Here is a 13,077-nt window from a genome sequence, read left to right as displayed (position 1 = left end):
TTTGAAAGTCTTTGTCTGCTGGTTTGGAACGTTTCTGCACAGTTTCAAACAGAGTCCAGAAATATTAAAAACATGACCTCCAGGCACGGCTCTGTAAATCAACAACATGTGGAATCAACATCAGCACTAGTGTTGGCTCAAAGGTGGAGATAACTTCCTGTTTCATTAACGGATAAGTGTCCAAACAAACAAACAAACAAACAAACAAACAAACAAACAAACAAACAAACACAAAATAAAAAAGCTATAAAACTAAAGAAACACAAGATGCTCAGATCGGACGCTCCAACAGGAAGGAAAGTACAATCAGAAATGCGTTTTGTTTCTAGTTTGCCCTCCAAGTGTGTGCGTGCGTGTGTTTGTGTGTGTGTGTGTGTGTGTGTGTGTGTGTTTGTGCATGTGTGTGTGCGTGTGTGTGTGTGTGTGTGTGTGAATAAAAAAGGACACCCTGCACTTTGACTCCAGAGACATCCAAATGATTGACAGGTGATAACTGTACAGCTGCTCTGCTACCATATGTGTGTATGTGTGTGTGTGTGTGTGTGTGTGTGTGTGTGTGTGTGTGTGTGTGTGTGTGTGTGTGTGTGTGTGTGTAGGTTGCCTTCTATACAAACAGCTGGTTCAGTATTCAAACAGTAAAACATCAGTGCTGATAAACAGTCCGTCTCTCGGCTCCTCCTCCTCCTCCTCCTCCTCCTCCTCCTCGCTTGGAACGGAGCCAGCTGATTGGCCGAGGCAGGATCGATGCAGGAGCGGCGATGGCGTCCGATAGAAGTCACTTCCTGTTTGTCCGTCACCGTATTTCCGACACGTAGCGTTTCATTGCGAGCGGTTGGATCCACTGAAACAGTGTTTTTATGAGCGACCCTGTGAACGGGTCACATGGTCGCCCCCCCCCCCCACTGATCCAGTTCATCTTCAGGGTCAAAGAGTTAACAGAGTTTTAAAGCCACGACCTTTGACCCCTCTGATGACCGCCCTAACAGTCGTGCCCCCCCAGTAAGTCTGTGGGCGGGCGTGTTGGTGTCTTTGGAGGAGGGACCGGCCGAGGTGGCGGTGGCGGTTTGGCGTTACACCGCCGTGGACTCCTCGCCCCTCCCCCTCCCCCTCCCCCTCCGCCTCCGCCTCCACCTCCGCCTCCGCCTCCCCCTCCGTCGCTGTCGGCTCTGTCTGCTGGGATTGGAGGCGGCGGCGGCGGGAGGCGGGGCAGCGACATGGAGCCTAGGTGGTAGTGGAGGTGGTGGTGAGGGTCGTGGCGTGGATGGTGACCTGGCGCCGGTGCGGATGGAGGGATCCTCGAGCAGGAAGAGGCGGAGGAGGACGAGGAGGGAGGAGGAGGAGGAGGCGGGGTGAGGGTGGCGGGTCGAAGGCTCTGGATCCGCCGGCACTCCTGACAGATCCTCACGTGGCTGCAGGCCTGCAGGAAGCTGCGTGGCGGCGCGGGCGGAGCCACCAGGGCTGGATTGTTGGTGGCGTTGGCGCCAAGCGGGTCCTCCAAGAGCCTCTGTGGCCCCGGGCCCAGATCAGGGACTCCTCCCAGTCCCAGCCCCGGTGGCCCCCCCGTTAGAGGACCGGCACCGCTGTACAGTTTACCATTGCTGAGGCGCATGTCGCGGACCAGGCGGATCGGACGAGGCGCCGCCAGAGCCAGGCGGGACGGGTGGCGCAGGACTCCGCCCCCGGCGCTGCTCAGAGGGCGGCGGCGACGAGAACGAGAACTTTTCTTACAGGAGACGGCGTTCCTGAACTCTGTGAGCATCTCCTGACAGACAGAGACCTGAGAGAGAGAGAGGGGGAGAGAGAGAGAGAGAGAGAGAGAGAGAGGGAGAGAGAGAGAGCGGGAGAGAGAGGGAGAGAGAGAGAAAGAGAGATAGAGAGAGGGAGAGAGAGAGAGAGAGAGTCTAATCACAGCATCAGACTGATGTCAGAAAACATGGCGACAATTTTTAAAGACTTGGCGTTTCTTTCCTTTAGTCGACTTCCTGTCTTGGTTTCATGCGTCACTCTCATCATGTCACAACATTTACTCGAGGAGAGACAGAGGAACTTTCTCTTTCATGCATTATTGTCTCATCAGCAAAATAAAAACAAACCAAAGTTCTCCTGAAACACGAAAGCTTAAAGTCAAGAGCCTGGTGGAAGGAAGAGGTACTGCAGGAGAGAACAGATACCTGAACACTCCAGTCTCTCCTCTGCATGCAACCTAAACATCATGAGTTCAGTAATGGAGTCTGAAAGGGTGAAAGCTTGAGTTAAACACATTCTGATCATCGGCTGTCACACACTCTGACACACACACACTCACACACACACACACGCACACACACACACGCACAAGCACACGCACAGGCGGATGACCTACTGAGGAGTTTGAGCTGAGGCTGAGGCCGGGGGCGGGGCAGGAGGAGGAGGACGAGAGAGGAAGAGGAGGAGGAGGAGGATGATGATGTGGGTTTACCTCGTCCGTCTCTGCGGTGCGGCGCGTCGACCACACAAACTCCATGATGGCCACGAAGACGGCGATGATGAGGCCGCAGATCAGGACCACAAAGATCCCTCCGATGTTCTCCATACCGAGACCTGAGGAACGAGAGAGACGGAGGTCGAAAGAGAGCAGAGGAAGTTTGAGTCAGGGTCTAACAAATGATTAAAAAAGTCCCAAAAAGTGCAGTTCCTGGAGCGTCCACTAGAGGCTGTCCCCAAAAATGAGTCAATCTCCATAAGGTGCATTTGGACCAAGAGTCCCGGGGTCTTTTAGGCCCCAGAACTACTTCACCCTGAACTAAAAGGTTCCTGGTCCCCCATTGTTGTCTGTGTTTCGACCGCGGGCTGAAGTCCTGGGTAGATTGTGTAAATCAGGCCAGTGACGTATGGAGAACAAAAAGTAAATGCATTACACCACCAGACCAGTAGAGGGCAGTAACACAAAGAGGAATGCCATTCATCACAGATGACACCATAGAAGCAGACGGACAGGCAGGTATCATTCTGAGCAACACAACAGTTAGCCTGTTAGCATGAAGAGACTCAGCTGGTCTGTTTTAGATGGTGCTATATTTCATCACAGATGGATTCACTGAATCAACACGTGAGAGGAGATAAGCGCGAGTAGCAAAGACGTTTCAACACGGCTTTAAAATCCTTTTGAACTCAAAAAGCCGTGATCGCAGAGATCGGCCGGTGTTTTGGTTTAAACGGCGACCCTGTTAACTGGAGACTCTCAGCCGGATGCATCCCTCATAAACGTCTTTAGACCATCATTAAATATCTGATGAGGATATTTCGAAATCTTAATAAAAACTAAACTAGTTTGCATTCCCAGGAACTCCCTCTGTGTTTCAACAGCTGTGTAAACTCCACAAACACTGACACGTTCAGCTGAAGGTCTCCAGTTTACAGGGTCACTTTTAAAACCGGAACACTGGGAGGGACGCATTCACGGTGGGCTGAGAGAAGACTACTGTTACAAGCTGCTAAATCAAGAGAATCACAGCTTCTTCTTTTGAAAAGTACACACACATACAAAAAAGATAGAACAAATAAAAACTTTGAAAAAAAATTTTGAACAAAAAATTGAAAAAAAAAAAGTTTGACAAAACAGAATTTTGACCAAAAAAAAAATTTCCCCAAAAATGTTTTGACAAAAAAAAATTTGACCACATTTTTTTTTTGACCAAATTTTTTTTTGAAAGAAAAGAAATGGACAAAAAAGTTGACCATGTCGAAAAAATAAATTTTCCTCAAACTTGAAATTGTGCTCCAAAAGCCGAAAAACATGAAAAGAAGTGAAAATGTTGTGCATGCCGTTAAAAACATGGAAAAAGCAATGAATGAATCAACACAAACACTGACACGTTCAGCTGAAGGTCTCCAGTTTACAGGGTCACTTTTAAAAGCGGAACACCGGGAGGAGAGACGCATTCACGGTGGGCTGAGAGAAGACTACTGTTACAAGCTGCTAAATCAAGAGAATCACAGCTTCTTCTTTTGAAAAGTACACACACATACAAACAAGATAGGGTCTCTATAACACTAACACACACACACAAACACACACACACACACACACACACACACACACACACACACACACACACACACACACACACACGCAGGTAACACATGACCTCAGGACAACGACTGCAGTGTCTCTTTATACAACACACTTTACTCCTTACTTTCTTTCTGTCTTTACAAGGACATACAGGGCTGGGAGAAAAGTACACACACACACACACACACACACACACACACACACACACACACACAGAAAACACAGAGTAGCTATACTACGCAATCAGCAACAAAGAGACACTTGATTAGCCTTAATGGGTCTTAACGGGATCTTAATGGCTTGATTTTCTCAGACTTCACACACACACACTCTCTCTCTCACACACTCTCTATCTCTCTCTCTCACACACACACACACACACACACACACACAGAGATAATTGTACTGTGTGACCTTATTTCCCCCGTGCTCTGGGAACCAGAGAAAGCTGTAGGAAGAGATGACAGAGAGCAGCTGATCGATGCTCAGGCAGGACTCACATTCCCGTAATGATCGGCTCCTAAAAACACGATGTGAGCGAGACAGTCGATGAACACAAAGCGTCTCATCTCGTTACACACAGGAAGGAAAACAAACACGGGTCAATACTGGAAACATCCAGGGACGAGAGAGTCGGCCGTCCTGATTGATGTCGATGAAAGGCAGACGGGGAGAGAGAGACGTGACGTGTCGGGTGATGAAATGATTCTGTGTTGGAGTTTCACACCTTCAACTTAAAACGAGTGGAAAATGAAAGAACAGAAATAACTCAAAGAAGAAAACCTTTCTGTTTTTCAGCTCGGTGCTTTAGAGCTGTGGCAATACACCAGGGTAACAAATAGAACCCCCTTTATAGATTCATTTCATAATGATGCTCTGCTACATATAAGCATGAGTCCTGGTTCTTCCTGCTGGTTGAAGAAGGAAGAAGAAGCAGCAGAAGAAGACTCGGTAACCAGCAGGGATGGGAGTCGAAAACCAGATCCAACTTAGAACCGGTTCCAATTGGTCAATTCAATTAGAAAGCTAGTTCCGATCATAAATCCGATAATTTATCCGATCATCTTTTTTTTCCCGTTGCTTAGCGCCGCTCAAGTGTCTGCTTGTTGCAGCAGCTCTCTCTTGGTTGTTCTTCTATGTGTTTAGTTCTCTTTGTATTTCTTCGTCTGTCAGGACTTTAAGGACTCATTTGTTGGCCATGGACACCAAACTGACTACGTCTGCAGGGGTGTTTTAACTGTTTTTGTTCCTGTGTGTGTCCGGAGATCCTGCGTGTATCCATGGTAACATTGTTTACATACGAGATCAGCTGTTTGCAGCTAGCTCGTAGCATGTCGATGCTAAACGATGCTAGGCCCGATGTTCCCTGTGAGCTGAGGAGAAGGAGGCGAGGACGACGTGCTGGTACTGAGGTGCAAGCTAAGAAAAGACCACATGGACCTGTCCTTCCACCCACCGTTATGGGGACTGTAAGATCTATCTACGATAAGGTGGACCAGCTAACCCAGCACCAGAGTAGCATCATGCTAACAGAGCTAACACCAACGCCACATTGGAAGGATTTCACCTGCTGTGGGCGGACAGGATACAGGAGAGCCAGACTGGACTAACTGGGGAAGAAGGCCAGCTCAGTCCTGGACCCTGTGGAGGAGGATTATGGCCAAGCTGTCGTCTCTGATGGACATTTCTTTTCTATATATATTCTTGATGAAATTCCTCTTTTTGTTTGCTGCTGTAACTCCATGAATTTCCCCGTTGTGGGGCGAATAAAGGAATCTCTTATCTTATCTTAAACATGAACTTCTTCGTGCAAAAAAATGTAAATAAATATAAAAAATTAAATTAAGTAGGAGGCTGTAAGAGTAAAGAATTATGACATCATCTGATTGTAGTAGTTGGCTCAATATAAACCTTGTCTATCTCCTCTATGCACTGACAGGGTTTCCAATGTGTTGTAGTGTCACATCACAGCCACCAGGTGGCAGAACAGCACTGCATTTCTGTACAGTTCACTGTTGTTTGGGCTCCTCGCGCCGTGTGGTCCTCTTCGATGTGAGGCGTTATTATGATTCACCCTCAGTGCTTTACCAAAACTCACGACGCTTTGCAGCTCTGCAGAGGTGGAGGGGATCTACGGGGGATATGGTTTCTGTAGATGGGTGTGGCAAAGTGGCTCAACAGCACCCTGACAAATCTAATGTTTCTTTCTTTTCAGACGTGAGGAGACTGATTCTGTTGTCATTTACATAATCTGTCTGTTGGTCCGTGTCACCCACCTTTGGCCCGGTGGTCCTCCTCTTTGGGACACTGTCCTCCCTCCCACCAGCGTCTCTTCAGGATCTCCAGCCTGTTGTTCTCCTGCAGCTGTAGGATCCCCAGAGTGATCTCGTCTCTGAACGGGGAGCCTAAAGAGGAAGGAGAAGAAGGAGTCACTCATCGTCTCTCTGAACCACTTACAGAGAACTAACAGACCCACTCTTCATCAGGCTGAGCACACTGAAGTATGAGGACCTGTCTGACCTTAAAGCAGCTCAAATCAGAGTAAAAAACAACACTTGGATGCTGTGTCTGATTTTACCAGTGTCATACGTATCATCACTGATGCTCGCTCTGCTCTGCTCTCCACACCTTGCTTTCTCATGTATGCACATGAAAGAGAGGGGAGGTGTGCTCTCCCCACAACAGGCTTTTGCATTCCACGTAAACACATGGGAGGGCAGAGAGCTCCCAAAAAAGAGCCACAAGGTGCTTTTCCACCAGAGGTTTTAGGCTCCCAGAACTATTGTTCCAGGAACAAAATGCAGACGGACAGGCAGGTATCATCACATGTGACACCACAGTTAGCCTGTTAGCATGAGGGAGATTACTATTGTGCTGCTTTTGATCGTGCTTTATTGCAACTCTTGAAAGGAGACAAGTGCGAGTAGCAGAGACGTTTCATGTCAGAGATGGACCGGTGTTCCAGTCTAAAGAGCGACCCTCTTAACTGGAGACGCATTCACACTATCAGGCTCAGAGAAGACCGAGGTTCGGGAGTTATTAAACCAAGTGAATCACAGGTGTGTGTGATGGTATTGTGGACGGAGGGTGAGATGAAAACACTGAGGGTACTCGTTCAGCATTGCAGGCCCCGCCCCCCAAAGTTCCAGGACTTGATTAAAAAATATTACCCCCCAAGAAGGTGCTTTTCAAGGGGAGATTAACTACAGACTAAGTAAATTTAGGCTCTGGTTCCTGCAGTCGAAGAGCACATAGTTCCGGGGTAAAGTTCCTGCTGTCGAAAAACACCTAAAAGGTGCTTTTCTACCAGGAACTACTCTTTCAGGAACTAAATGGTTCCTGTGGCCCTATTGTAGTCTGCGTTTCGAACGCTGGCTGAAGTTCTGGGAGGACTTAGCTAATCAGGCCAATCAGAAACCTGCAGCTTGCAGGCCCTGCCCCCCAAAAGTTCTTGGACATCTGAAAATAACTATCCCGGAAGCAGGGGCTTTTCAGGGGGGGAGACTAACTACTCAGGAACTTAAGTTAGACCCTAGTTCATGCAGTCGAAAAGCACATAGTTATGGGGTAAAGTTCCCGCTGTTGAAAAACACCTAAAAGGTGCTTTTCCACCAGGAACTAATCTTTCAGGAACTAAATGGTTGTTTTGACTGTGAAAAGTACTAAATTTAGACCCTGGTTCCTGCTGTGGAAAAGCACCTTTACTGCAGATATAGCTTCTTGCTGGTTCTGATGGTGACCTCACGAGAAGCATCCAATCAGGCCTTCAGTGGGTTCCTGCCTCCCATCTTCTGACACAACAAACTGATCAATGCTGAGTTTAAAAGTGAACCATGTTCTGACAGAGAAGCTATTGAAGGAGCAGTAAAGTCAGACACCTCCTCTGCAGGAAGACTCTGAACCTTTTTATTCATCAATATTTCATAAAGCCTCTTTCCTCCGTGCTTCAAGGTAAAGAAGAGCGGCACATTCAGCTCCTGTGTTCAGAGCTTCTATGGGAGGAGAAAGCCGGGGTTCACCTGCTCACCTCTGCTTTGTGAAACATGTTGAGCTGTGCTAACAGACGCACCGTGCTCTCTGACGCTCTCCGGGTTTTTTAGAGACACTTCTTCCTCTCGGGGAGAGGATGAGCAGATAAACTGAGGAATATTCACAGAGTCCAGGAAGAGAGAGAGACGCATCTTTTAGACAAATCAAACATGCATGATGTTTATCAGAGGCTCTTTGTTCTGCTGTGTCATGACATAAATACAGAAGTGTGTAACAACGGCAGATTCTCACCTACCCAGTGGATCTTGTAGCTCTTAGCTAGCTCTCTACAGATGTTTTATAATAATAATAATAATAATAATAACTTTATTTATAAAGCACCTTTAAAAGCAAATGTTTACAAAGTGGTCAAGTGGTCAGTAAAATCTCAAAATCTAAAACGCAGAGGAAGCCAGAGGAGAGAAGGATGCAGTTTTGTTCATTACATCTAAGTTTGCATCGTGGAACAAAGTGAACGAGAACTTCTCAGAGGACTAAATGTTTGCTAACGTCAGGCCTCTGTGTTAGATTGTAACGCCCGCTGCAGCTGAGGATTCAACTCATTTTGAAGTCTGTGTTTTATTTTATGATACCTGTCATTAATATTTTGTCCGCTGCCTCTGTAAATTATGAAGCTTTCACCCTGACTGCGTCCCCGTCCTCCGCTCCATTCGTCTTCTTTCTTATTCCATTAAAAAGTGACGATGACTTTCACAGAGTGACGGACAGCGGGGAGATAAGTCTGCCATGAAGTGATGACACTTTTACTCGTTAGATCCTCCATATTTTACAGATACGGCCCCATTCATCCGTCACCCTCTGACTCTCTTTTCTTTGTGCTGATATAGAATCGGTTTGTGCACTTTAAAAAAAAAACCCAACTTCTCCCTTAGAAGTCAAACAGCTCATCTGGAGAGTTTCCAAGACGATGACCCACTTAGGGTGACGTCTCAGGTGCCCTATTACCCCTCTAGAACACTACGCTCCAACATGCAGGCCTGCTCATCGTACCTAAAGTCTCTAAAAGTAGTATGGGAGGTAGAGCCTTCAGTTATCAGGCCCCTCTCCTTTGGAATCATCTACCAGTCAGGGTCCGGGAGGCAGACACCCTCTCTACTTTTAAGAGTAGGCTTCAAACTTTCCTTTTTGATAAAGCTTATAGTTAGAGCTGGATCAGGCTTGGACCAGGTCTTAGTTATGCTGCTATAGGCTTAGACTGACACACTGGGATCCTGTCTTTCCCTCTCTCTCCTCTCTCTGCCTGTCTCTCACTTTAACTCTTCCTGTCCCATTAAAGTTACTAACCATAGACCGACCTGGAGTCCCTGAGCTCCCTTGTCTCGTAGGTTCCTCTGTATCTCTGCTGTAGATTCCTTTTTGGGGTCTGTTATTCATCCTTTCCTTCTTTCTTTCTTTCTTTCTTTCTTTCTTTCTTTCTTTCTTTCTTTCTTTCTTTCTTTCTTTGTTTGTTTGTTTGTTTCTCTCTCTTTTGTTCCTTTTTCCTTTCATTCCTTCTGTCTCTCCTTTTTTTCCTTCCTTCCTTTCTTATTTTTTTGTTCTCTGTTTCTGTCTTTCTTTTCCACTTTCCTTTCTGTTCTTCTTTCTTTCACTCCTTCTTTCTGTCTTTCTGTCTTTCTTTCTTTTTCTTTCTTTTCTGTTCTTTCTTTCTCTCCTTCATTCCCTTTTCCTTCCATTCCTTCTTTCCTGCTGTCTTTGTTTCTGTCTTTGTTCTTTCCATGTTTCTTCATCCTTTATGTCTCCTTTTCTTATCCCCTGCTTTCCTTCTGTCATTCCTTCACCATTTCTTCTCCTCTTTTTCTTTCTTCTGGTCTCCCTCTCTTCTCTCTTTTCTTAGACCTTTCTGGAGTCCCTGAGCTCCCTTGTCTCGTAGGTTCCTCTGGATCTCTGCTGCTGTGGACGTGGTCCAGACTCCAGCTGCTACAACTACTACTATCCGTCTCCCCACTATCATCTCTCTCTCTCTTCATCTCCCTCTATCCCTCTCTCCAACACGGTCTCAGCAGATGTGTGTCTAACATGAGTCTGGTCCTGCTGGAGGTTTCTGCCTGTTAAAGGAAGTTTGTCCTTGCCACTGTAACTTGCTAAATGCTGCAAAGTGCTCTGCTCATGGTGGATTAAGATGAGATCAGACTGAGTCCTGTCTGGAAGAGGGGACTGGATCTGATCCGGTCTTGATGTTGGGTCTTTGTTAACAATAGAAGATAGAGGACGGTCTAGAGCGGCTCTGTTGAGAGTCTGAGGAGAACGTTTGTTGTGATTTGGTGCTTTATAAATAAAGATTGCAGACTGCAGGTTTAAGACGCGTTGACTTTACTTTAAAGACAGTGAGGCTGAGTGTTCTGATGTTACCTGAGGAGTCAGAAGTCAGGTAAGAAAGCTTGTGAGTGCACTTTACTCAGAAAGCCGAATTAAATCCAAAGAAGTGTTTTCTGATTCAACGCATCGAGAGTTGTTTTCTTCCTGAACTCGCCGACACGGCGACGTAACTTTCATTAGAGCTCAGAGTTTGAGGAACATCTTGATTCAGGTAGAAATGATTTGTTAAAGTAAAGAAACAGCAGACGGCCTTTAAAGCAGCTGTGAGTCTCCGGCTGATGCTAATCGCTCTCTGTCAGTCGGGAGAGTCGGCGTTACCAGGGGCACCGCGGTGATTCTGCTGATTCTATTTTAATCACTAAGCAGGACGTTGACTGACAGCCCCGGTTCCCCCCAAAAACTCATCTTATTTCTCAGCCTCCGTCCTCCTGCTGTTCCCTCTCCTCTCTCTGCATCTGTTCCTCCCCTCCCTCCGACATTACCCATGCTAATCTATGCGCTAACACTTATCACCAGAAACAACTCCGAGGCGGACCGCGAAGGCCGGGCCAGACGCCGGCGGGAGCGGGCCGACGCCAAATTGGACTCGGGGTGGATTTAATTTTCCAGGAAGAGCAGCTGCACAAAGAATCTGACCCGGTTAACAGCAGAGAGAGAGGCGAGCAGGACGTGACACAGCTTCCAGATATCACTGACAATAAGTGACGGGATGAAAACACACACATTCAGACTGCACACACACACACACACACATACACACACAACCAGGCAGACTGGTTATTTTTAGATCTGCAGTCTGATTGGCTGATGCATTCCTTCATTAAACCTTCTCTTGAGTCTTCTTTCTTTGGAGTCAAGGAAGAAAGGTTAAAGGTCACTGCTCAGCTTCAATCATCACAGATGAAATGTTCAAACCAAGCCAGAAACCTTGGTGTAGTCTTAGACTCAGACCTTCATTTCAGCAGCCACATTAAGACCATTACAAAGTCTGCCTACTATCACCTTCAGAATATATCAAGGATTAAAGGACTCATGTCTCAGCAGGATGCAGAAAAACTCCTCCATGCATTTATCTTTAGCAGACTAGACTACTGTAACGGGGTCTTTACAGGACTCCCTAAAGTCCATGAGGCGACTGCAGCTCATACAGAATGCTGCTGCTCGAGTCCTAACAAGGACCAATAAAGTAGACCACATCAGTCCAGTTCTTAGATCTCTACACTGGCTTCCTGTCTGTCAGAGAATAGACTTTAAAATCCTGCTGATGGTTTATAAAGACCTGAATGGTTTAGGCTGATCTGCTACTACTTTATGAACCACCTGGACCTCTGAGGTCATCAGGTCCTGGTCTGCTTTCAGTCCCTAGAGTCAGAAGGAAACATGGTGAAGCAGCGTTTAGTCATTATGCTCCACATATCTGGAACACACTCCCTGAAAGCTGCAGGTCTGCTCCAACCCTCACCTCTTTAAAATCAAAGATTAAGACCTTTTTATTTCCCACTGCCTTCCTATCTTAGATTATTTTAACTCACTTTAAATTAACATTTTAATGTAATTTTTAATATATTTCTAATTCTCCTTTTCTTTCCTGTTTTATTATATTTGTCTTTTTAATTCTGTTCTTTTAAGCCTGTCTGAATGTCTCCAATGATTTTAATGTTTTAATGTAAAGCACATTGAGTTGCCCTCATGTATGAAATGCACTATACAAATAAAGCTGCCTTGCCTTTCTTTATGTTTTTGGGGTTTAAAACACTTAAAGGTACAAAGAGTCTCATTCCTGAAAGCTTGGTCTGTACGTGGACTCACCCAGAGGCATGCCGATGCCGTATCCCTTGGTGTCCAGCAGCCCCCCGATCTGCGTGAGGTTGCAGTTGAGGCTGCGGTAGTACTCGTTCATGGTGCTCTCCATCAGGAAGGCGTACTTGGAGTTGAGGACGCGGGCGATGCCCTCCTCGGTGCTCTTCACGAACACGCTCGGCTGCTTGGAGTACATGTAGTTCCACATCCGCTGGTACGTCTGGTACCGCGAGTTCTGAAAGAAGAGAGGCGGTGAAGTTGACACTGATTATTGCTATTTTGTCCCTTTTGGCACACCGTAGTTAAGCCGCAGTGTCTTCCTGCTTCCTGCTGCCGCCATGATGGAACTTCACTTTTGAAAGTCTCATTTCCTTTTTTAAAAACTCCCAGAAGGCTCGGCTGATAAGTCAAAGTGATCTACACTTTGTGTGATGAATTAAGATATCATGAAGAACTCCAAGTTTGAGCTTCCAATCCAATCCATGTTATTTCTACAACACATTTAAAAAATGAAGTTCACCAAAGTGCTGCAGAGTGAAATGAAATGGGTCAAAAACACAGAACATAAAAAAATGTTAAAATTAATTAAATTTTAAGTAAAAAAATAAAACACAAGAGACACTTAAAAAAAAAATTAAAGACACAATTAAAGAAAAACGATTTAGGAATATTAAATGAATAAAAATTAATACTAAATTAAATTAAAGTATAAAAATAAAATCCATAAGACACTTTAAAAAATAATTAGACACTTAAAAACAGTGTAAAAAATGTAATAAATACAATAATAATAAAACACACACAGAAAGAAAAATATTAAAGTAATATAAATAATAAAAACATTAAATTAATTTCCA

General features: G+C 45.7%; 1 protein-coding gene across 1 annotated transcript in view; it reads right to left on the bottom strand.

The window, feature by feature from the left end:
* Nucleotides 1–979: 979 nt before the first annotated feature.
* Nucleotides 980–13,077, bottom strand: part of LOC117828355 (glutamate receptor ionotropic, kainate 5-like) — a 69,516-nt gene continuing 57,418 nt past the window's right edge. Inside the window, 4 exon segments of the mRNA XM_034705396.1 lie at nt 980–1,777; nt 2,459–2,580; nt 6,331–6,459; nt 12,230–12,484. Of these exon segments, the coding sequence (XP_034561287.1) occupies nt 980–1,777; nt 2,459–2,580; nt 6,331–6,459; nt 12,230–12,484 (1,304 nt within the window).

The sequence above is a fragment of the Notolabrus celidotus genome, chromosome 16 (genome assembly GCF_009762535.1).
Source record: "Notolabrus celidotus isolate fNotCel1 chromosome 16, fNotCel1.pri, whole genome shotgun sequence".
Taxonomy (NCBI): domain Eukaryota; kingdom Metazoa; phylum Chordata; class Actinopteri; order Labriformes; family Labridae; genus Notolabrus; species Notolabrus celidotus.
The sequence above is the reverse complement of the archived record's forward strand: the minus strand, read 5'-3'. Positions and strand labels throughout refer to the sequence as shown.